The 27,430-nt window shown below is 38.1% G+C and overlaps 1 protein-coding gene across 1 annotated transcript in view; it reads right to left on the bottom strand.

Annotated features, from left to right (window-relative positions):
* LOC137425294 (T-box transcription factor TBX1-B-like) overlaps positions 1–18,684 on the bottom strand; it is a 143,405-nt gene extending 124,721 nt beyond the window's left edge. The window contains exons 1-2 of the mRNA XM_078776464.1: positions 18,566–18,684; positions 18,282–18,427 (exon numbers count right to left, since the gene is read on the bottom strand). Coding sequence (XP_078632590.1) covers positions 18,282–18,294 — 13 coding nt within the window. The 5' untranslated portion in view covers positions 18,295–18,427; positions 18,566–18,684. The remainder of the gene's footprint in view (positions 1–18,281; positions 18,428–18,565) is intronic.
* Between the last annotated feature and the right edge of the window lie 8,746 nt (positions 18,685–27,430).

Raw genomic sequence — 27,430 nt, 5'->3', positions numbered from 1 at the left:
AGTATTGTAAGCATCGCAAAGTTATAAAATGAGTATTGCAAACATCGCACAGTTATAAAATGAGGTTTAAATAACACTTGGGTATAAAATGAGTATTGTAAACATCGCACAGTTATAAAATGAGGTTTAAATAACACTTGGGTATAAAATGAGTATTGTAAGCATCGCACAGTTATAAAATGAGTATTGCAAACATCGCACAGTTATAAAATGAGGTTTAAATAACACTTGGATATAAAATGAGTATTGTAAGCATCGCACAGTTATAAAATGAGTATTGCAAACATCGCACAGTTATAAAATGAGGTTTAAATAACACGGGTATAAAATGAGTATTGTAAACATCGCACAGTTATAAAATGAGGTTTAAATAACACTTGGGTATAAAATGAGTATTGCAAACATCGCACAGTTATAAAATGAGGTTTAAATAACACTTGGGTATAAAATGAGTATTGCAAGCATCGCAAAGTTATAAAATGAGCATTGCAAACATCGCACAGTTATAAAATGAGGTTTAAATAACACTTGGGTATAAAATGAGTATTGCAAGCATCGCAAAGTTATAAAATGAGCATTGCAAACATCGCACAGTTATAAAATGAGATTTAAATAACACTTGGGTATAAAATGAGTATTGTAAGCATCGCAAAGTTATAAAATGAGTATTGCAAACATCGCACAGTTATAAAATGAGGTTTAAATAACACTTGGGTATAAAATGAGTATTGTAAACATCGCACAGTTATAAAATGAGGTTTAAATAACACTTGGGTATAAAATGAGTATTGCAAACATCGCACAGTTATAAAATGAGGTTTAAATAACACTTGGGTATAAAATGCGTATTGTAAGCATCGCAAAGTTATAAAATGAGCATTGCAAACATCGCACAGTTATAAAATGAGGTTTAAATAACACTTGGGTATAAAATGAGTATTGTAAACATCGCACAGTTATAAAATGAGGTTTAAATAACACTTGGGTATAAAATGAGTATTGTAAGCATCGCACAGTTATAAAATGAGGTTTAAATAACACTTGGGTATAAAATGAGTATTGCAAACATCGCACAGTTATAAAATGAGGTTTAAATAACACTTGGGTATAAAATGAGTATTGTAAACATCGCACAGTTATAAAATGAGGTTTAAATAACACTTGGGTATAAAATGAGTATTGTAAGCATCGCAAAGTTATAAAATGAGTATTGCAAACATCGCACAGTTATAAAATGAGGTTTAAATAACACTTGGGTATAAAATGAGTATTGTAAACATCGCACAGTTATAAAATGAGGTTTAAATAACACTTGGGTATAAAATGAGTATTGCAAGCATCGCACAGTTATAAAATTAGTTCTTGAAATACTGTGTGGGTATTAAATCAGTATTTTAAATACTCTGCACATGTAGTAAAAGAGCATTTTATAAACTACATTTGGCTATACTAGGGCGTGCCCGCACGTACGTGCTTGCCCGTACGTGCGTGCAAAAAAACATGCGTGCAAACAACAACAACAAAAAAAAACTTTGAAACCACGTGGCAGTAACGACCACAGAACCCCCCCCCCCCCCCCCTCTATTTACATGAAATGGTTTGGTCCATTCGCAAAGCCAAAGCGAACGGCTTGCGAGTACGGTGACCATACCTTGGGAACCACTTGTCCGATTAATTTCAAACCTTGAAAAGGCACATCCTCGGGTCCCCAGCAATATACCTGGCAAGTTTCAAGTATATCGGACCGGTAGTTGTCGAGAAACAGCGGTCGCATACAGACAGACACACAGAGATTACTGGAATTATAGAGAGATAATGAGTACAGCCCCTATATACTACAAGTAGCGACAACTTGCCATTTTGTATCCATCATTTTGTATCCACATCCACCGAACCTGTGCCCATTGTGCGTTGAGTGTAATGTGTCCGTTTTTCTAATCAAGCTGTCTTTATCTGCACCCAAAAGGAAGATTATGTAACTTCATGCTTTTTTTCATTCTTGCAACGCGTCTGGATAAGCATACAATCAGACAGGATTTATTTAACCTTAAAACATATCGCAGAAACCGCAGCAAAATCAGTGTAATGCGCGAGTAAAGGTTCACGCTGATGAGTGCCTGATTTGAGGTGTACAGAGCAAGTGAGGAGAGGAAACACATCGGTAGTGACAGAATGGAGAAATATGAAAGAAGTGGAAGAAGGAAAGTGAAAAACAGAAATGGTGGCACACTAATCATGCTGGATGCACTCACCACCAAGATAGGAGAGAATTAGAAAAGATGACAATTGTGAATTAAAAAAAGAGAAAGAGCTTGAGAAGAGTGATTGATTGTGTGCTCTACGTGAAGGCAGGTCCTTGGCTGCTTGGCAAGGGTGATACTGGGTGGTTTTCCATCCATTTCCCAGCAGTTAGTCAGGGAAGAATTTGTAATTTGACTAGGATGCCAGGGATAACTCGCCTCCTCTTGGTGAAGGACACTGTGGGATCTTCATCGTCTACCAACTAATGAAAGCAGATGGGACACCTCGCTGAGCGTCCATTCGAAGGACGGCACACACACTGATGAACTACCCTGCCCATGAAACACCAGGATGACAGTGTATAACTGGGTCAGGATTTGAACCCAGGCTAGACAGCTTAGAGACAAGTGTGCCCTTTAGGCCATCGTGCCAGAAACCTTGAGAAGATATGGATCGGGAAAGTTTACTTGCAATCGAAAAGAACAGGAAAGAAGAAATGTAGAAAGAACGAGAACGGCACTCAGTAGGGAGCATACCTCCGCCTGGTTGGCCATATCACTCAATGGTGAAGAATCACTTCAAAAATTAAATAATTCTCATATCCGAATCTATATTCAGATCTGCACCACAATCGAATTGTCCTTGTCAGACACCCAACCGGTCCACCAAGTTTCGTCCAAATCTGTCCACATCTTTTTGAGATAGCCTAGGGCCCTGATGCAGCAAAGCTGCCCCAAACCATAATATTTCCACCACCATGCTTTACAGTTGGTATCAGGTTCGTGTGGTCAAATACTGTCTTTGGTTTTCGCGAAACATGTCTTCTGGTACTGTGGCCAAATAGCTCTACCTTTGACTTATCTGTCCAGAGCCCATTGTTCCAGAAGTGCTGGTCTTTGCCTAGGTGTTCATTGGCAAACTTTAGTCTTGCCCTGATGTTCTTTCTGGACAGCAAAGGTTTCCTCCTGGCACAGCTCCCATGTAGATCAAATTTGTGCAGCCTCTTTCTAAGGGTAGACTCGTGCACTTTGACATCAACAGTGGCAAGAGCTACCTGTAGGTCCCGTGATGACATTCTGGGGTTCTTAGAGACTTCTTTCAGCATCTTACGGTCTGCTCTCGGGCTGAACTTGCTGGGGTGGCCTGGCCTGAACAAGTTGGCAGTTGTTTGGAATCTTCTCCACTTGTAGATGATCTTCCGAACAGTCGAATGATTGATTTGAAATTGTTTGGAGATCTTTTTAAATCCCTTCCCAGACTCGTAGGCATCTATAACCTTCTTTCTGAAGGCCTCAGAGAGCTCTTTTGATCTAGGCATGGTGACGTCGCACACTTCAACAACAAAGAACAAACCAAACGAAATATCTGAGGTTTAAATAAGACAGGTTCCTCCAAGATCCTCTCTAACGATGTTCTAATCATTTGCACCTGAGCTGGTGACACCTGATTCTAATTTTAGGTATTTGAAGTGGTGATAAATGTAGGGGTGTACTTACTTTTTCCACATGCGAAATTTGCATTTATCTTTATTTATATTATACAATGGACAACAAAATGTAAATGTTTCATGATATTTGTTGTATTATATCACCTTTATCTATCAATATTGTTGAAATGAAGATCAAATAGCTGTCTGTTGAAATATGTTGAAAAAGTCAAAACTTTACATGGGGTGTACTTACTTTTTCACGTGACTGTATATGAATGACCGTTTTAAGGCCATTTTCCACGCTAGAGTGGGGGTTAGCCTTGCGGGCCCCATGACAATCATGGTTCCCTGTTTGAGGCAATGTTTTTATGGCCGGATGCCCTTCCTGACGCCAACCCTTGGTCGCCTCTCACGATGCGCAGGGATACAGTGTACCTATTCTAAACTGGGGTACACACCAGGATCATTCATCCCAGCAAGCTGGTACTCAATTTGCCAACCTCGGATGGATGACAGGCTGAGTCAACCCCCCTGGTGTTAATTCAGCGAACGACCGGGATTCGAACCCAGAATCCTAGGATCCCAAGCCAGCACCCTAACCGCGAAGCCAACACCAGGCTATAAAAAAATAATATTTTAAATAATACACTCAGGTATAAAATGCATATTTTAAATACTACACACAGGTATAAAATGAGAATTGTCAATACCGCATTGGGTATAAAATGAATATTTTAAATACTACACACAGGTATAAAATTAGAATTGTCAATACCACATTGGGTATAAAATGAATATTTTAAATACTACACACAGGTATAAAATGAGAATTGTCTCTACCGCATTGGGTATAAAATGAATATTTAAAATACTACACACAGGTATAAAATGATAATTGTCAATACCGCATTGTGTATAAAACGAATGTTTTAAATACTACACACAGGCATAAAATGAGATTTGTCAATACTGCATTGGGTATAAAAAGAATATTTTAAATACTATACACAGGTATAAAATGAATATTTTAAATACTACACAAAGGTATAAAATGAGAATTGTCAATCCCGCATTGGGTATAAAATGAATATTTTAAATACTACACACAGGTATAAAATGAGAATCGTCGATACCGCATTGGGTATAAAATGAATATTTTAAATACTACACACAGGTATAAAATGGGAATTGTCAATACCGCATTGGGTATAAAATGAATATTTTAAATACTACACACAGGTATAAAATTAGAATTGTCAATACCGCATTGGGTATGAAATGAATATTTTAAATACTACACACAGGTATAAAATGAGAATTGTCAATACTGCATTGGGTATAAAATGAATATTTTAAATACTACACAAAGGTATAAAATGAGACTTGTCTATACTGCATTGGGTATAAAATGAATCTTACTATAATTCACCAAATGTCCGTCTGTCTGTTCGAAGGTACCGTAAAAACTGCTGAACCGATCGCAAAGATATTTTGGGTGGGTAATCCTGGGACCCCTCGGAGTAAAATAGGCTATTTAGTTTTCCCAATTTCAGCTTTCGTCTCCAGCATTCTCAGGTTTGGACTCCGCATAACATTCGCATTCGCATAACGTTCATTGTGACGATGTTCTCATTGTGACGATATTACTATAATTCACTAAATGTCCATCTGTCTGTCTGTTCGAAGGTACCGTAAAAACTGCTGAACCGATCGCAAAGATATTTTGGGTGGGGAATCCTGGGATCTCCGGGAGTAAAATAGGCTATTTAGTTTTCCCAATTTCAGCTTTGGTCTCCAGCATTCTCAGGTTTAGACTCCCGCATAACAATTCACGTTCGCATAACATTCATTGTGACGATGTTCTTATTGTGACGATGTTGTGACGATGCATGTCTTCATGGTAGTGTTTGACGTGACGGTGTGAACGTAATTTCGTAATGTTTTTCGTTTTGTGATCCTTTAATGAACGTTTAATGTTTAATGAATGTTTAATGTTTAATGAACGTTTAATGCCCTTCGATGTCCGGGCCGCACGCGCGCTACACTGGACGGGCCAGAGTGTACCTTGCCCTTCGCCGTCAGGCTCGGGTAAACCGCTGAGCCCCAACCGTGATGGGGACTGGGGCGTGAGACAGTGTCCCAGGAACGAGGAATTCCCAGTAAACGCGAGTCATCAGCTCGCGTTGATTAAGTCCCTGCCCTTTGTACACACCGCCCGTCGCTACTACCGATTGGACGGTTTGATGAGATCCTCGGATCAGCCCCTGCACGGGCCGTTCTCGGCTCGTGCCGGTGCACCGAAAAGATGAGCGAACGTGACTGTCTCAAGGAAGTAAAAGTCGTAACAAGGTTTCCGTCGGTGAACCTGCGGAAGGATCATTATCGGGACAACATGAGAACGAGCGAGACGCGAGACGTACATGGTACGTGATCGTCCATGTACTGTTTAGCCATGCACTGTTTAGATTTTGATGATTTGCGTGTGATATGATTCAACGGATGTTTATATGAATCGTTTAAAATAAAAAAGCCTTCAATTTCTGATATTTTTCCTTTTCATTTGGGCTTCCCAATTGAAGCCATGCCCGTAGGGCGGGTACTGTTGCTAGTATTTTAAATACTACACACAGGTATAAAATGAGAATTGTCTATACCGCATTGGCTATAAAATGAACAAGTACAGATACATTCAAAGTACACCGCCCCCAAGCCAAATAATTAAATATCCGACAGCGCGGCATTGCTGGGGCGCCTCCGGCGCCCGGCAATACCGCAGTGGAGCTCATAGAGGGTGCATTGGGAGGCAGAGGTGTACACTAATTGATTGATTTATTGTATAATTAAAATCAATAAAAGATTATCACAAAATATTTTCTTAATCAATTGGCTAATAGCATAACGAAACCACTAGTGCTTCATCCAAAGATGTATCTTTTAGAAATGTAATTAAATAAGTCATTAATAAAAAATTAAATTATTAATTGATTAATCAATAAATAATTAATCGATTAATCAATAAATAATTAATCGATTAAATGATTAATCAATAAATCAAAAATGACCTTGATCGCCACATCACTTGATCACTCATGTCCAAATATTAGCTTCCGAGCTCAAAAGGTGCCTGAGATATTGGCCAAATGAAGAAGAAAATAAATAAATGATTAATAATGAAAATAAATAAATAATAATCATCAAAAATTAAATTATTAATCAATTCGGTCAGAGAACATAAACCCCCACCATTTCTTCAGAATGTGTAACTAAAAAAAATAAATAATTAGTCATTAATGGAATAATTAAATAATTAATCGATTAATTGATAAATTGATTAATTAATAAATCAAAAATAGCCTTTGCAGCCAAATCACCTGGTCATTGGCATGTCCAAATATCAGCTTCCTAACTCAAAAGGTGCCTGAGATAATGGCCAGAAGAGAAAGGAAATGTGTAAGTACTTAATTAATCGCTAATAAATAAATAACTCCTCAATTAATTGATTAATCAAAAAACAAAAAATACAGTTTTTGACAAAGGACCTGCTCACTCTTGTGCCGAAATTTCAGCTTCCTAGCTCAAAGGATGGTTGAGATATCGCCCGGACAAACAAACAAACAAACAAGTACAGATACATTCAAAGTACACCGCCCCCATGCCAAATAATTAAATATCCTACAGCGTGGCATTGCTGGGGCGCCTCCGGCGCCCGGCAATACCGCAGTGCAGCTCATAGAGGCTGCATTGGGAGGGAGAGGTGTACACTCATTGATTGATTAATTGTATAATTAAAATCAATAAAAGATTATCACAAAATATTTTCTTAATCAATTGGCTAATAGCATAACTAAACCACTAGTGCTTCATCCAAAGATGTATCTTTTAGAAATTTAATTAAATAGGTCATTAATAAAAAATTAAAAAACTTAATTGATTAATCAATAAATAATTAATCGATTAATCAATAAATAATTAATCGATTAAATGATTTATCAGTAAATCAAAAATATCCTTGATAAACCACCACCATTTCATCCGAATCTGTAACTTAAAAAATTAATTAATTAGGTCATTAATCGAATAATTAAATAATTAATCGATTAAATGATTAATCAATAAATCAAAAATATCCTTGATAGCCACATCACTTGGTCACTGTCATGTCCAAATATTAGCTTCCCAGCTCAAAAGGTGCCTGAGATATTGGCCAAATGAGAAAGAAAATAAATAAATGATTAATAATGAAAATAAATAGATAATAATCATTAAAAAATTTAATTATTAATCATTTCGGTCATATAACACGTAAACCACCACCATTTCATCAGAATCTGCAAATGATTTTATTTTATTTTTTGTAATTAATCGAATAATTAAATAATTAATCAATTAATTGATTAATTGATTAATCAATAAATCAAAAATATCCTTGATAGCCACATCACTTGGTCACTCATGTCCAAATATTAGCTTCCGAGCTCAAAAGGTGCCTGAGATATTGGCCAAATGAGAAAGAAAATAAATAAATGATTAATAATGAAAATAAATAAATAATAATCATTACAAAATTAAATTATTAATCAATTCGGTCATAGAACACATAAACCACCACCATTTCATCAGAATCTGTAACTTAAAAAAAAAAAAGTCATTAATCGAATAATTAAATAATTAATCGATTAATTGATTAATTGATTAATTAATAAATCAAAAATAGCCTTTGCAGCCAAATCACCTGGTCATTGGCATGTTCAAATATCAGCTTACTAACTCAAAAGGTGCCCGAGTTAATGGTCAGAAGAGAAAGGAAATTTGATTAATTAAATAAGAACTTAATGAATAACTAATAATTAAATAACTCCTCAATTAATTGATTAATCAAAAAACACAAAATACCGTTTTTGACAAAGCACGTGCTCACTATTGTGCCGAAATTTCACCTTCCCAGCTCAAAGGATGGCTGAGATATCGCCCGGACAAACAAACAAACAAACATGAAAGAAAGAAAGAAAACAACAACCAGAGTGAAAACTGAGTACTCCCTTTCAGCGTGCGTCACTGCCGAGCCCCCTTCGGTGCCCAGCAATGACGGTTTGCAATGCCTGGAGATGGCATAGGAAAGGTGCGGTGTACAATATTTTAAATACTACACACAGGTATAAAATGAGAATTTTCAAGACCGCATTGGGTATAAAAAGAATATTTTAAATACTACACACAGGTATAAAATGAATATTTTAAATACTACACACAGGTATAAAATGAGAATTGTCAATACCGCATTGGGTATAAAATGAATATTTTAAATACTACACACAGGTATAAAATGGGAATTGTCAATACTGCATTGGGTATCAAATGAATATTTTAAATACTACACACAGGTATGAAATGAGAATTGTCAATATCGCATTGGGTATAAAATGAATATTTTAAATACTACACACAGGTATAAAATGAATATTGTAAATACTACACACAGGTATAAAATGAGAATTGTCAATGCCGCATTGGGTATAAAAAGAATATTTTAAATACTACACACAGATATAAAATGGGAATTGTCAATACCGCATTGGGTATAAAATGAATATTTTAAATACTACACACAGGTATAAAATGAGAATTGTCTATACAGCATTGGGTATAAAATGAATATTTTAAATACTACACACAGGTAGAAAATGGGAATTGTCAATACCGCATTGGGTATAAAATGAATATTTTAAATACTACACACAGGTATAAAATGAGAATTGTCGATACCACATTGGATATAAAATGAATATTTTAAATACTACACACAGGTACAAAATGATAATTGTCAATACTGCATTGGGTATAAAATGAATATTTTAAATACTACACACAGGTAGAAAATGAGAATTGTCGATACCACATTGGATATAAAATGAATATTTGAAATACTACACACAGGTACAAAATGATAATTGTCAATACTGCATTGGGTATAAAATGAATATTTTAAATACGACACACAGGTATAAAATGAGAATTGTCAATACCGCATTAGGTATAAAAATAATATTTTAAATACTACACACAAGTATGAAATTAATCTATCTATAATTCCAGTAATCTCTGTGTGTCTGTGTGTGTGTCTGTGTGTTTGTCTGTGACCGCTGTTTCGCGACAACTACCGGTCCGATATACTTGCAACTTGCCAGGTATATTGCTGGGGACCCAAGGATGTGCCTTTTCAACGTTTCATATTAATCGGACAAGTAGTTAGCGAGCTATGTCCAAAAAACGATTCAACCAATCAGAGAGCAGCGAGCTATCACGTGTGCCGAACGTGGCGAACAGACTCTGCCTCGGACGGCACATTTGAGAGCGTATTCATTTATTTCACGTTGGCAAACTATGTTGCCGTTAAACTATGTTTTAAAACTAATTCAAACTAATTTGCGATTCATTCGCTTTCCTGCGCGTTTGTGCACGCGATGGCGATTTCTTTACCAAACTCCGCAAGCCGTTCGCTTTGGACCAAACCATTTCATGTAAATAGAGGGGGGGGATTGTCACCGTACTCGCAAGCCGTTCGCTTTGGACCAAACCATTTCATGTAAATAGAGGGGGGGGATTGTCACCGTACTCGCAAGCCGTTCGCTTTGGACCAAACCATTTCATGTAAATAGAGGGGGGGGATATAATTTTAGATATATATATAGTACGGGCATGCCCTAGTATTTTAAATACTACACACAGGTATAAAATGAATATTTTAAATACGACACACAGGTTTAAAATGAGAATTGTCTATGGTGCATTGGGTATAAAATGAATATTTTAAATACTACACACAGGTATAAAATGGGAATTGTCTGTACCGCATTGGGTATAAAATGAATATTTTAAATACTTCACACAGGTATAAAATGGGAATTGTCTATACCGCATTGGGTATAAAATGAATATTTTAAATACTTCACACAGATATAAAATGGGAATTGTCAATACCGCTTTGGGTATGAAATGAATATTTTAAATACTTCACACAGGTATAAAATGGGAATTGTCTATACCGCATTGGGTATAAAATGAATGTTTTAAATGCTACACACAGGTATAAAATGGGAATTGTCTATACCGCATTGGGTATAAAATGAATGTTTTAAATGCTTCACACAGGTATAAAATGGGAATTGTCTGTACCGCATTGGGTATAAAATGAATATTTTAAATACTTTACACAGGTATAAAATGGGAATTGTCTGTACCGCATTGGGTATAAAATGAATATTTTAAATTCTACACACAGGTATAAAATGAGAATTGTCTATACCGCATTAGGTATAAAATGAATATTTTATATACTTCACACAGGTATAAAATGGGAATTGTCTGTACCGCATTGGGTATAAAATGTATATTTTAAATACTTCACACAGGTATAAAATTGTAATTGTCTATACCGCATTGGGTATAAAATGAATATTTTAAATACTACACACAGGTATAAAATGAGAATTGTCAATACCGCATTGGGTATAAAAAATAATATTTTAAATACTACACACAGGTATGAAATTAATATTTTAAATACTACACACAGGTATAAAATGAATGTTTTAAATGCTTCACACAGGTATAAAATGGGAATTGTCTGTACCGCATTGGGTATAAAATGAATGTTTTAAATGCTACACACAGGTATAAAATGGGAATTGTCTGTGCCGCATTGGGTATAAAATGAATGTTTTAAATGCTACACACAGGTATAAAATGGGAATTGTCTGTGCCGCATTGGCTATAAAATGAATGTTTTAAATGCTTCACACAGGTATAAAATGGGAATTGTCTGTACCGCATTGGGTATAAAATGAATGTTTTAAATGCTACACACAGGTATAAAATGGGAATTGTCTGTGCCGCATTGGCTATAAAATGAATGTTTTAAATGCTTCACACAGGTATAAAATGGGAATTGTCTGTACCGCATTGGGTATAAAATGAATGTTTTAAATGCTTCACACAGGTATAAAATGGGAATTGTCTGTACCGCATTGGGTATAAAATGAATATTTTAAATACTTCACACAGGTATAAAATGGGAATTGTCTATACCGCATTGGGTATAAAATGAATATTTTAAATACTTCACACAGATATAAAATGGGAATTGTCAATACCGCTTTGGGTATGAAATGAATATTTTAAATACTTCACACAGGTATAAAATGGGAATTGTCTATACCGCATTGGGTATAAAATGAATGTTTTAAATGCTACACACAGGTATAAAATGGGAATTGTCTATACCGCATTGGGTATAAAATGAATGTTTTAAATGCTTCACACAGGTATAAAATGGGAATTGTCTGTACCGCATTGGGTATAAAATGAATATTTTAAATACTTTACACAGGTATAAAATGGGAATTGTCTGTACCGCATTGGGTATAAAATGAATATTTTAAATTCTACACACAGGTATAAAATGAGAATTGTCTATACCGCATTAGGTATAAAATGAATATTTTATATACTTCACACAGGTATAAAATGGGAATTGTCTGTACCGCATTGGGTATAAAATGTATATTTTAAATACTTCACACAGGTATAAAATTGTAATTGTCTATACCGCATTGGGTATAAAATGAATATTTTAAATACTACACACAGGTATAAAATGAGAATTGTCAATACCGCATTGGGTATAAAAAATAATATTTTAAATACTACACACAGGTATGAAATTAATATTTTAAATACTACACACAGGTATAAAATGAATATTTTAAATACTACACACAGGTTTAAAATGAGAATTGTCTATGGCGCATTGGGTATAAAATGAATATTTTTAATACTACACACAGGTATAAAATGGGAATTGTCTATACCGCATTGGGTATAAAATGAATATTTTAAATACTTCACACAGGTATAAAATGGGAATTGTCTATACCGCCTTGGGTATAAAATGAATGTTTTAAATACTTCACACAGGTATAAAATGGGAATTGTCTATACCGCATTGGGTATAAAATGAATGTTTTAAATGCTACACACAGGTATAAAATGGGAATTGTCTGTGCCGCATTGGCTATAAAATGAATGTTTTAAATGCTTCACACAGGTATAAAATGGGAATTGTCTGTACCGCATTGGGTATAAAATGAATGTTTTAAATGCTTCACACAGGTATAAAATGGGAATTGTCTGTACCGCATTGGGTATAAAATGAATATTTTAAATACTTTACACAGGTATAAAATGGGAATTGTCTGTACCGCATTGGGTATAAAATGAATATTTTAAATTCTACACACAGGTATAAAATGAGAATTGTCTATACCGCATTAGGTATAAAATGAATATTTTATATACTTCACACAGGTATAAAATGGGAATTGTCTGTACCGCATTGGGTATAAAATGTATATTTTAAATACTTCACACAGGTATAAAATTGTAATTGTCTATACCGCATTGGGTATAAAATGAATATTTTAAATACTACACACAGGTATAAAATGAGAATTGTCAATACCGCATTGGGTATAAAAAATAATATTTTAAATACTACACACAGGTATGAAATTAATATTTTAAATACTACACACAGGTATAAAATGAATATTTTAAATACTACACACAGGTTTAAAATGAGAATTGTCTATGGCGCATTGGGTATAAAATGAATATTTTTAATACTACACACAGGTATAAAATGGGAATTGTCTATACCGCATTGGGTATAAAATGAATATTTTAAATACTTCACACAGGTATAAAATGGGAATTGTCTATACCGCCTTGGGTATAAAATGAATGTTTTAAATACTTCACACAGGTATAAAATGGGAATTGTCTATACCGCATTGGGTATAAAATGAATGTTTTAAATGCTACACACAGGTATAAAATGGGAATTGTCTGTGCCGCATTGGCTATAAAATGAATGTTTTAAATGCTTCACACAGGTATAAAATGGGAATTGTCTGTACCGCATTGGGTATAAAATGAATGTTTTAAATGCTTCACACAGGTATAAAATGGGAATTGTCTGTACCGCATTGGGTATAAAATGAATATTTTAAATACTTTACACAGGTATAAAATGGGAATTGTCTGTACCGCATTGGGTATAAAATGAATATTTTAAATTCTACACACAGGTATAAAATGAGAATTGTCTATACCGCATTAGGTATAAAATGAATATTTTATATACTTCACACAGGTATAAAATGGGAATTGTCTGTACCGCATTGGGTATAAAATGTATATTTTAAATACTTCACACAGGTATAAAATTGTAATTGTCTATACCGCATTGGGTATAAAATGAATATTTTAAATACTACACACAGGTATAAAATGAGAATTGTCAATACCGCATTGGGTATAAAAAATAATATTTTAAATACTACACACAGGTATGAAATTAATATTTTAAATACTACACACAGGTATAAAATGAATGTTTTAAATGCTTCACACAGGTATAAAATGGGAATTGTCTGTACCGCATTGGGTATAAAATGAATGTTTTAAATGCTACACACAGGTATAAAATGGGAATTGTCTGTGCCGCATTGGGTATAAAATGAATGTTTTAAATGCTACACACAGGTATAAAATGGGAATTGTCTGTGCCGCATTGGCTATAAAATGAATGTTTTAAATGCTTCACACAGGTATAAAATGGGAATTGTCTGTACCGCATTGGGTATAAAATGAATGTTTTAAATGCTACACACAGGTATAAAATGGGAATTGTCTGTGCCGCATTGGCTATAAAATGAATGTTTTAAATGCTTCACACAGGTATAAAATGGGAATTGTCTGTACCGCATTGGGTATAAAATGAATGTTTTAAATGCTTCACACAGGTATAAAATGGGAATTGTCTGTACCGCATTGGGTATAAAATGAATATTTTAAATACTTCACACAGGTATAAAATGGGAATTGTCTATACCGCATTGGGTATAAAATGAATATTTTAAATACTTCACACAGATATAAAATGGGAATTGTCAATACCGCTTTGGGTATGAAATGAATATTTTAAATACTTCACACAGGTATAAAATGGGAATTGTCTATACCGCATTGGGTATAAAATGAATGTTTTAAATGCTACACACAGGTATAAAATGGGAATTGTCTATACCGCATTGGGTATAAAATGAATGTTTTAAATGCTTCACACAGGTATAAAATGGGAATTGTCTGTACCGCATTGGGTATAAAATGAATATTTTAAATACTTTACACAGGTATAAAATGGGAATTGTCTGTACCGCATTGGGTATAAAATGAATATTTTAAATTCTACACACAGGTATAAAATGAGAATTGTCTATACCGCATTAGGTATAAAATGAATATTTTATATACTTCACACAGGTATAAAATGGGAATTGTCTGTACCGCATTGGGTATAAAATGTATATTTTAAATACTTCACACAGGTATAAAATTGTAATTGTCTATACCGCATTGGGTATAAAATGAATATTTTAAATACTACACACAGGTATAAAATGAGAATTGTCAATACCGCATTGGGTATAAAAAATAATATTTTAAATACTACACACAGGTATGAAATTAATATTTTAAATACTACACACAGGTATAAAATGAATATTTTAAATACTACACACAGGTTTAAAATGAGAATTGTCTATGGCGCATTGGGTATAAAATGAATATTTTTAATACTACACACAGGTATAAAATGGGAATTGTCTATACCGCATTGGGTATAAAATGAATATTTTAAATACTTCACACAGGTATAAAATGGGAATTGTCTATACCGCCTTGGGTATAAAATGAATGTTTTAAATACTTCACACAGGTATAAAATGGGAATTGTCTATACCGCATTGGGTATAAAATGAATGTTTTAAATGCTACACACAGGTATAAAATGGGAATTGTCTGTGCCGCATTGGCTATAAAATGAATGTTTTAAATGCTTCACACAGGTATAAAATGGGAATTGTCTGTACCGCATTGGGTATAAAATGAATGTTTTAAATGCTTCACACAGGTATAAAATGGGAATTGTCTGTACCGCATTGGGTATAAAATGAATATTTTAAATACTTTACACAGGTATAAAATGGGAATTGTCTGTACCGCATTGGGTATAAAATGAATATTTTAAATTCTACACACAGGTATAAAATGAGAATTGTCTATACCGCATTAGGTATAAAATGAATATTTTATATACTTCACACAGGTATAAAATGGGAATTGTCTGTACCGCATTGGGTATAAAATGTATATTTTAAATACTTCACACAGGTATAAAATTGTAATTGTCTATACCGCATTGGGTATAAAATGAATATTTTAAATACTACACACAGGTATAAAATGAGAATTGTCAATACCGCATTGGGTATAAAAAATAATATTTTAAATACTACACACAGGTATGAAATTAATATTTTAAATACTACACACAGGTATAAAATGAATATTTTAAATACTACACACAGGTTTAAAATGAGAATTGTCTATGGCGCATTGGGTATAAAATGAATATTTTTAATACTACACACAGGTATAAAATGGGAATTGTCTATACCGCATTGGGTATAAAATGAATATTTTAAATACTTCACACAGGTATAAAATGGGAATTGTCTATACCGCCTTGGGTATAAAATGAATGTTTTAAATACTTCACACAGGTATAAAATGGGAATTGTCTATACCGCATTGGGTATAAAATGAATGTTTTAAATGCTACACACAGGTATAAAATGGGAATTGTCTGTGCCGCATTGGCTATAAAATGAATGTTTTAAATGCTTCACACAGGTATAAAATGGGAATTGTCTGTACCGCATTGGGTATAAAATGAATGTTTTAAATGCTTCACACAGGTATAAAATGGGAATTGTCTGTACCGCATTTAGTCTAGTAGGAAGACTAGGTCCCCCTGCACCCCCCGGAGATATACTTCTAATCAGTGTTTCTAGATTGGCAAAAATGTGTAGAAAATGACTAGCTATGGCCCCAAGCTGAAAAAATGTCCCACATACCATTTTTATGCAAATTACTGCTGCAAATTTTATGCAAAATTATGCAAATTTTATGCAAATTTTTGATGAGGAGTAGAGTTGAGGGGTCTTTGAGGGCTTCATCGAGGTGCTCTCGGTTGCAAGACTGGGTCATTCTGAGAAGCACAGCAGGGTCAGAGATCATGATGTTCTCCTCCTCAGTGAATCTCTCCATCAACAGCCTCTCCATTGCCTCACACACTGTTTTGAGGCAAAAGAGGGACTTTGCGTAGGCCTTTCCACTGAGAACACCTTTGAGAGATCCACTTGTTACTAGTTGTGCCTCAAAGAGAATCTCTGCATATCCAGAACCACGCATCTTGTGTCCAGTGAGCATCCCGATGTAGTTCATGGATGTGTGGAAGGGTCCAATCGTTACTACATGACTAGCAAATTCATTTGGCCAGCGCCAGATGATGGGAAGGGCTTTCATGCAGACACCCAGATCAAATGTATTCAGGACCCATCTCTGACCCACCTCAGCAGTTGCTGCCTCGGAACGCTTCAGTAGCTCACGAACAACTGCGTTGTCTGTGATCGGTTGGTGGATAGGCGTGCAGTAGTCGACTGTTGATTTGCTGGGTGGGGGAGAACCAGTTGCAGAGGTGAAACCCCCTAGCCCAGGCACAGGCTGCAGGCCATTGCCATGCCATGCAGGCACCAGGCACAGACCGATCACAGACAACGCAGTTGTTCGTGAGCTACTGAAGCGTTCCGAGGCAGCAACTGCTGAGGTGGGTCAGAGATGGGTCCTGAATACATTTGATCTGGGTGTCTGCATGAAAGCCCTTCCCATCATCTGGCGCTGGCCAAATGAATTTGCTAGTCATGTAGTAACGATTGGACCCTTCCACACATCCATGAACTACATCGGGATGCTCACTGGACACAAGATGCGTGGTTCTGGATATGCAGAGATTCTCTTTGAGGCACAACTAGTAACAAGTGGATCTCTCAAAGGTGTTCTCAGTGGAAAGGCCTACGCAAAGTCCCTCTTTTGCCTCAAAACAGTGTGTGAGGCAATGGAGAGGCTGTTGATGGAGAGATTCACTGAGGAGGAGAACATCATGATCTCTGACCCTGCTGTGCTTCTCAGAATGACCCAGTCTTGCAACCGAGAGCACCTCGATGAAGCCCTCAAAGACCCCTCAACTCTACTCCTCATCAAAAATTTGCATAAAATTTGCATAATTTTGCATAAAATTTGCAGCAGTAATTTGCATAAAAATGGTATGTGGGACATTTTTTCAGCTTGGGGCCATAGCTAGTCATTTTCTACACATTTTTACCAATCTAGAAACACTGATTAGAAGTATATCTCCGGGGGGTGCAGGGGGACCTAGCCTTCCTACTTGACTAATTGGGTATAAAATGCCAAATATTTATTGAAAATAATTTTTAACACTTCAGTGACATTTTCGAGAAATAAAATAAAAAATATCTTGCATTTTGTCGTGTTAAACCAAAATAAAGGAGCGGTCACAAGGTTTGGCCAGCATCACACGATGATAGTGTGGTATTTATTCCCGTTACCGAACAGGTGCATTATTTACCTGATTGCGACATCGTGGAAACGTCCGCGACGAACTCTGGACATGGACAAGCGGCGGCAGAGGTCCCAGATTGAGTTCGGTGCTTGTGGGAAACATCCAGGCCGGGCACCTTGGACGCTCGGTGAGTTCACCTGAGTTACTGGGAGCTAGCCGGATCAGGTACAGCAAGGTACCTTATCAGGTATTAAGAGTTAGTCAAGTACCCGAATCAGATACAGCGAGATTATAGCTAATCGAGCGATACCTTATTAGTTATTGTGAAGTACAACGACTCAACGAGGTACCTGGATCAGATATCGCAAGGTATACCCACAGTCTGGAGAGCGAAGTAGCCGAAAAATGCGGGAGATACCCGGGGATACGTATGGCCGTACCCGCCACTTTCCCACACAAATGTTTCTGTACTTTTCCCTCGATCATGAGACCCCTTCACGTGACCTGTACCCGCATTTACTGCCCCCCCCCCCCCCCCCTACCCGCACGACTTGTCCTCATGCTTTTCCCTCGTTTTTATTTTCGTCTCCATTCCCGATTCCGCTCGAAAGCCGAATTCTCCTCATGCTTCGTTCCTCTTCTCCTCCGATTTATCTACACCTTCTTTATTCTTCATCCTCTTCCTCTCTCGTCTTTCTTCATATATCCGTTAATTACGTCAATTAGGATATCTTTCGATACCTGTCTGAAATCAAAAGAGATTGCGGTAGACGGTAGTTATACTACCCGACCCCCGTTTTTCACTTGAGAAATGTCTTCCTGCGCTTCGTATCCATTTCACGTTAAATCTCCACACTAACATTGGGCGAACTCCATGACCCCCTTGATAAAAGAAGAGCTATTATTATGTATTAACGTAACCTGACGTTATTACACATATATTGACTTTTTGGGTAAATGGAGGTTAAAATTGGCAAAACGAATTTTTAATTATTTTTTACTTGCAGCTCTCTCCGAGAGCTCGTGGTTCGGGTCTGCCTGTGCACTATCTTGAAGTGCCGTGAACGGTGCCGTGAGCGGTGCCGTGAGCGCTGCCGTGAGCGCTGCCGTCCTGATCGAGGCAGGAAATAGGCTAAGCTGCAGAATTCTTTCATCAGCAGGGAGGCGCTTCTTTTTTTCTTTTTTCCTTTTTTTTGTAAACAAGTTCGAGGCTCGTGTAAGAGCTAACATTAATCACAAAAAGACAAACTGACACATAAAACATATGATAAAGGGAGCGGGAGGTAAGATGAGGAGAGAGAGGGAAGCACACAAGTACGACATTTGAGAGCAGGGACATCAGGAGATCTGTGGGAGACATCGGGAGACGCTCAAGCATTTGGATGCCCGACGGAGGATGTCCAGTCGGTGGGAGAAGTCTAAAACACATGGGCACTGCTCGGACTTCCAAGAAAGATGTTGGTATTTCAAAAAAAAGTGGATCTGGGGTGAATTAGCAGGGGTAGAAAAGATCAAGGTTTTGGATGGGGGAAGATAAGAGATGGTGGTGAACAACTGTTCTAAAGACCTGGAGGGAGGAGTGGGATTGAAAGGAGTGGGGGAGTTTGTTCCAGAGGCGGGAGAAAAGAGGAATGAAAGAGTGAAGGTGAGTAGAGAGTCTTGATTTTGGCAATTTCACCATAAGAGGGTTACTGGCAGATCTTGTGCGACCTGAAGGAATATTTGGGGGACAGAGCACAGAGAGAGCTAGGGGAGCAAGGCCGGAGAGGAGTCTGTAGAAGACGGAAAGACCACCAACTTGCCTGCGGTGAGTGAGTGAAAGGCCCTCGGAGTTAGCTTCATCGCGGGAGATTCCAATGATTCTGAAAACTTTGGTTTCAACAGCGTGAAGACGAGCTAGGTGTGAGGCAGGAGCACCAGCCCAGAGAGGAGAGCAGTATTCCATTGAGCTGCGGATGAAAGCCTTGTATGTGGTGAGGAGCTCAGGTGTGCCAAGGAAGGACTTCGCACGACGGAGGATGCCCAGTCGGCGACTGGCTTTGGAGGCCAGATTTGAAATGTGGTTTTCCTAGGAAAGATCATGGCAGATAGTGAGACCCAAAAGCTTGAGCGACAGAACTTCTTGGAGAGGATTGTTGAGAAAGTGGATGGGAGGGTTTTCCAGTCGGTCTTTTCGGAGAGACATAGTAAGAGTGTGAGATTTGTCAGGATTGAAAGACATGTTCCACTTGTTTGACCAGTTTATGATTTTGTCCAGGTCTGATGATTTGCCTTTTTTTTGTCAGGTGTGATGTTTTGCCTCCGTAAAGGACAAATTTCGGCGAAACACGGGCACAGTACTTTTATATTGGAGTAGTTCGAGTTGTGCACGGAGCGTGCGGCCGGTTGTTGATGGAACTTTTGCAATGCTTTGTCGATTCCGATGTCTCACTGAGTGCGATGCGGCCATCCTCCCTTGCGAGTTTCACGCACTCGCCTCCGGTCCATTTCCGGCTGAGTGCTGGAGTGCACGGTCATTCCACCCCTCAAGTTAAATATTTGCGTCTTTATTTTAAAACTTTCAGATAAAACATGAAAGTGTGAAGACTTATTGCTCTTCTTACGATTGGGTCGATTCGGTGATGATTTAAGGTGTCGTTGTTAAGAAAAGCTAAAAAATGAGTTAAATGGGAAAGTTTGGACTTGTTTTTTTTTTTACTTTTAAACTCTTGAACAACAACGTACTGAGAATCCAGCAATTTTTCATGCTTGATTGCAATTAAAAGCCGATGCTCAATTACAGGAGTGTGTTCCGTTAGCAAGCGACTTGCTTACCGCTCACCAAGCCGCTTGTTTGATTCAAAGCGCTCAAGCAAACATTAACCTCTGCCAGGCTGAACAGTTTACGTTCTGTATCCACTAATAGCCCCGATCTGGATTCAAACCTGAACAAAAATCTGATAGGCTTGTTCTTATCACCTGACCAACTCATCCACCAAGTTTGTCAAAATCCGTTCACAACTTTTTGAAATATCATGTTGTGTATCGCTTTTGGTCCGATCACTCAATGGTGAAGAATCACTTTGAAAAATTAAAACATACGGGCAATACTCCTGGAGCTCACCTGGTAGAATAAACAGGATGCTGCACTGATTAAGGGTAATTTTAAACAAATTTCAATGGTTGCTAGAAGACAGGGCAGCATGTAGAATCATACTAACATAATCATAACACTTTAAACAAACAAAGTAAAAAAAACGTGTGTGTAGGTTCTGAGAAGAAAGCAAATACCTATTTTGGGGGGCAACCCACCCGTAGACCCTCAAAAGGGCAGATTTTTTAAAATGCCGTGAACAAACTTTGGTACATCACGGGTGGTGAAGGTTGTGGTGAAGTTTCATCGAAATCGTGTGTGTAGTTTCAGAAAAGAAAGCAAATATCTATTTTGGGGGGTGAAACCTGGGTCCACTTTGACCCCGGTAAACGCCCTTAGACCCCGATTTTTTTAATGCCGTGAACAAACTTCAGTCACAACACAACAAATATCATTTGTGCCAAATTTGGTCACAATCCCATCAGCGGTTTTGGAGAAGAGGTTTCAAGTGTTTACGGACGGACGGACTGACGGACGGACAACAAAACATCGCACATAAGCTCCCCTGAACTTCGTTCCAGGTGAGATAAAAATTCTCTGATCCGGATCCAGCATCTTAACCAAAATGGAATCGAATCGTCCTCGTCATACACCCAACCTGTCCATCAAGTTTCGTCCGAATCTGTCCACAACTTTTTTGAAATAGCGTGCTATAAATAGTTTTTTGTCCGATCTCTCAATGGTGAAGAATCACTTTTAAAATGATCGGATTCAGATCGACATCTACATCAAATTCTAACAATTTGGTCCTTGTCACATATTCAACCTCTCAACCAAATCTTGGCCGAATCCATTCACAACCTTTTTTTTTACACATCCTGTTCACAAACAAGCAGACAAACAAACAGACGGACAGACAGGGGTGAAAACGTAACCTTCATCTACTTTTGGTGGTGGAGGTAATAAATGGGAATTTAGAAAGGGGTGCTCCTTCCCCACCAAGCTTATTGATGGACCTATCACTGTGTATTTTGGGGAGAGGCTGAAGGGGTTTTGCATTTTTGTAGATTTCAAAGAATTAGGATGAAAAGTGGAAGTAACAATAAAAGTATGGAATGGTCGTTTCTATATCGTCCTCTGTGACAGTAGAATTGAAGAAATAAGCACCAATCTTTACCTCTCCCTCCCCAACCCCCCCCCCCCCCACCCGCCCCCCCTTCCCATAACTCCTCCCCCCAAGCCCTCTCCCTCCCACAGATCTCCCATTGTCCCTGTTCTCTGCTGTTGTACTTGTGTGCTTCCCTCTCTCTCCCCATCTTGTCTCCCGCTCCCTTTTTTGTATGTTTTGTGTGTCCGTTTTTTTTTTTGTGATTGATGTTAGCTCTTTCACGAGCCTCGATCTTGTATATAGTGGGTGGGGGTAATATGGACCCCGGGGGAATATGGACCCCACTGAATTTCCCATGATGCACTGCATCAAGCCTCGTCTCCATATCACGGGATAAACAAGTATGGCCGAGCAGCAAGTGAACAACTGCAGTTGATTCAAACTCTTTAATGACGGTAAGTGCAAACTTCCAAAAGTTTTCATCTCAAATTTTACAATTCATAAGCATGCAGTACTGTGTATGTACATGTAGTCACATGCTTGTTTGATGAGTGGTGTCCCTGGCTGAGTACACGTGAGAGCTGTCTATAGCACCACTGTGTGTAGAAAACTCCATCCCAGCCCATATGTACTGTGCATGCTGACATGATCGAGAGGCATGGTGTGGGGAATATGGGCCCTTTGGTCGTGTCTAATATGGACCCATGTCCATATTCCCCGCGGTCGATGGTCGATGTCCATATTCCCCACACAGGAAGTCCACAAAACAGCATGTTCACTGTCAAAATTTGAATCAAATAAATTTATAAATTCTAATTCTAATTCTAATAATTCAAATAATAATAATTAATAATAATAATAATAATAATATAATAATAATATAATAATATAATAATAATAATATAATAATAATAATAATATAATAATAATAATAATAATAATATAATAATAATAATAATAATATTATAATAATAAATATAATTATAATAATAATAATAAATAAGAAGAAGAAAAAGAATAAAAATAATAATAATTCTAATTCGAATAATTTATAAATAAATAAGCAGAATCCTATATCCCCAACTAATTTGAAAGCGAAAAAAGACAACAGACCACGAACAAAGCGCGGTCCTCCAGTTCAAAAGCAGGTAACCAAGTCTGCTAAGCAACACAGAAAAGGACCTGAAAACTGCATGAGTCATTTCTACTGCATATATTGCAATGAGTTATTTGTTGATCCACCTGAATTTTCTTGGATCCAATGCAGTGAATGCAAGCAATGGGCCCACGAAAACGAAACTGACTATGAGGGTATAGGTGCTTTCGTCTGTGATGTGTGTCGCTGAGGTTGTTGTTCACTGAAAAATCGGAAAGTAACATTTGTCCCAGGGAACATTTGTCGAAAAGAAACTGGACTTACCACATTGAGGTAATATGGACCCGCGGTCCATATTACCCAAATGGGGGGGTCCATATTCCAAACAACGTGTGGAATATGGACACTGATGGCATATTTTTATTTGTCCCCTCAATCATATGTCTTTGATTTTATTCAACCCAAACTGTACGGGGATGTAGTCTGTCTGGTTGTCTAAATAAACCATTATTTGGAAATTTTCCTTATCTATTTGTATAGCCTCTATCGAGACTTTGGCTTAGGGGGTCCATATTACCCCCACCTACCATATATATATATAATAAAAAATCGTTTTGAATACGAATATGGCGTCCATTTTACTGACATATGTGGGCACGGTCTTTGAGCAAGCAGCTTGGTACCGTTCGCCAAGCACCTCCCTTGTGACAAAGTGGCTATTTTCTCCAAGACGGATTGTCTCGACATCTTTGGACGAGTCAATTGCTGATAAATCCTGGGGTGTGGCAAGCGGTTTGCAAAGCGGTTGTTTCAGAACAGCTGGCTTGGCAAGCGGTAGCAAGCTGCTTGCTCATGGAATACATCCCAGGATTTATCATAACTAATCGAAAAATGCTGAGGAGAGAACCAGCCCTGGACAAAATCGCCACTTTGTCACAGGATATTTAACTGAAGATAATTTGGCAAGGCATTTGGTAATTTGTTGAGGATGTCGATAACTCAACCTACTCTTTGGGAAAGACACAGTGGGATCTTTAACATCGACCAACTAATGCTGGCAGGATGGGACACCCATTTTAATGTCTATCCAAGGGACAGCACCCACATCGATGTCTCGCCCTGCATGTGAAACACCAGGATGACGGTTTATAGGTGGGCCGACATTCAAAACCAGGATAGACGGCTCAGAGAGGAGTGTGAAAATCTCTAGGATTGAGGAACTCCAGGCTATCCATACAGACTTTCAGTTAACCTTAGTGTGTGTGTGTGTGTGTGTGTGTGTGTGTGTGTGTGTGTGTGTGTGTGTGTGTGTGTGTGTGTGTGTGTGTGTGTGTGTGTCTACCCCCCTTCATAAGGGCAGGTTTTAAAGACTTTGAGTAGTGCTTTTGGAGGGATTTGAGTGGGGGGTTTAATGGGCAAACTTTGATCACGACTGTGTGTCCGCCGGTTAAAAGACCTAAAAGACTCTGAGGTCCCAAAAGACCCCAAGGACCCTGAAGAACCAATGGACCCAAAATACCCGAAGATCCAAACTACCCTGTAGACTGTTAAAGACACAAAATACCATGAAGACCCAAGGACCCAGTAGACCTCAAGGACTCTGAAGACCCAAAATACCCTGAGGACCCAAAAGACTGAAAAGATCCTGAAGACCCATTGGACCCCAAACATCCAAAATATCCCGAAGACCCTGAAGACACAAAAAAAAACCCTGAATACTGTATACCCAAAAGACCATAAAGACCCAAAATACCCCCAAAAACCCTGAAGACCCTAAAGACCCAAAAGACTGAAAAGACCCTGAAACTCAATGGACCCCAAAGACCCAAAAGACCCTGAAGACCCAAAAGAGCCCAAGGATCCAAAAGACCCCAAGTATCCAAAAGACCCAGACAACCCTGAGTAGCCAAATGACCCAGAGGACCCAAAAGACCCCAAGGACTTGGAAGACCTCCAAGGACTCTGAAGATCCAAAATACCCCAAACACCCAAAATACGCTGAATACCCAAAATACCCTGAAAACCCAAAAGACCCTGAAGACTGTTAAAGACAAAAACCAATGAAGACCCAAAATACCCCAAAGAAGCTGAATACACAAAAGACCCTGAAGACCCAAAAGACTCTGAGGATCCAAAAGACCCAAACAACCCAGAGGACCCACTGACCCAGAAGATCCAAACGACCCAAAGGACCCCAAGAATGCAGAAGACCCCCAAGGACTCTGACGCTCCAAAATACCCAGAAGACCCCAAAAAACCCCAAAGATCCAAAAGACTGAAAAGACCCTGAAAACGCAATGGGCCCCAAACATCCAAAATACCTCGAAGACCCAAAAGATCCCGAAGATCAAAAATACCCTGAATACCCTGAAGACCCTGAAGACTGCTAAAGAGCCAAAATACCCCAAAGACCCTGAAGACTGAAAAGACCCAAAATATCCCAAAGACTCTTAAAGACCCCAAAGACCGACAATATCGAAAAGACCCTAAAGACCGAAAAGACCCAAAGACCCAAACAATCCCGGTTACTGAAAAGATCGAAAAGATCGTGAAGATCAAAAAGACCCCAAAGACCGAAAATACCCAAAAGATCCCGGTTACTGAGAGGATTGAAAAGACCCAGAAGACCTAAAAGACCCCAAGACCCAAAATATCCCAAAGACCCCGAGGACTGAAAAGATCAAAAAGACCCCGAAGACCCAAAATACCCTGAGGATCCCAAAGACCCAAATTACCCCTAAATCCCAAAATACCCCAAAGATCCTTAAATACCCCAAAGATCGAGATCGATGACCCAAAATACTCAAATGACTCAAAAGACGCCAATGAACCAGAAGACCCAAAAGACACAAAAAAACGCTGAAGACCCAAAAGACCCCAAGGACCCAAATGACCCATAACACAAAAGACCCCAAGGACACAAAATACCCCATGGACACAAAAGACCCACATGGATTCTGAAGCCCCAAAAGAAGAGTAATTATGCCTCTTACATTGGAATTGTAGACGGTGGCTTGCAAACTGAGCCTCAAGGTCGGTGTGCAGATGTGGTATTTTTTTAAATCACAATAAATACAAGGCACAGGGAGGTTAACTGATGAATCAAAAAATGAAAAATAATGCTTTGGCCAAAGCACTTGTTCACTATTGTGACCAAATTTCAGCATCCCAGCTCAAAAGATGACCCAGTGTGTACCCCGGTTTAGAATAGGTACACTGTATCCCTGCGTGTCATAAGAGGCGATTAAAAGGGTTAGCTTAGGGAAGGGCTTCCGGCCATAAAAACATTGCCTCAAAAAGAGAACCATGACAATTACAACTACATATGGGCAGGGTACAGCCCGAAGTACCCCGTGGGGGACCCCACTCCCTCTCCTCAAATGTCAAGGTGGGGAACCCGACCGAAGCAAGGGTGGAAATCACTCCATTTATGACGACGAAACGTCTGATGCCCGACGTGGAGATCGGTTTCTGAGGTTTGGGACATGAAATGTAGGGACAATGACAGGGAGATCAAGAGAAGTGGTGGAAGTATTGGTCAGAAGAAGAGTGGACATATGTTGTGTGCAGGAGACGAGATGGAAGGGAAGTGGTGTGAGAATGGTGAAGGGTAGGCAGGGACAGAAATACAAGTTTGTGTGGCAAGGGTGCCCGGAGGGCGTGAATGGTGTTGGTGTCCTGTTTTCTGAGGAGTTTGTAGACAGTGAGGTGAGTGTGACGAGAGTGAGTGAAAGGTTGATGATGGTGAAAATGATGATTGGAAAGCTCTTGGTGAACGTCATCTCGGGATATGCTCCGCAGGTTGGTCGGAGCGATGAAGAGAAGGACAAGTTCTGGTGTGCGATAGAGAAGCTGATGGAAAACGTGAAAGATGAGGAAGTTGTTGTGGTAGGAGGAGACCTAAATGGACATGTGGGAAGGAGTATGGACGGTTTTGA

The sequence above is a fragment of the Myxine glutinosa genome, chromosome 4 (genome assembly GCF_964187855.1).
Source record: "Myxine glutinosa chromosome 4, kmMyxGlut1.1, whole genome shotgun sequence".
Taxonomy (NCBI): Eukaryota; Metazoa; Chordata; class Myxini; order Myxiniformes; family Myxinidae; genus Myxine; species Myxine glutinosa.
Note: the sequence above shows the minus strand (reverse complement) of the source record. Positions and strands in the feature narration are given on the sequence as shown.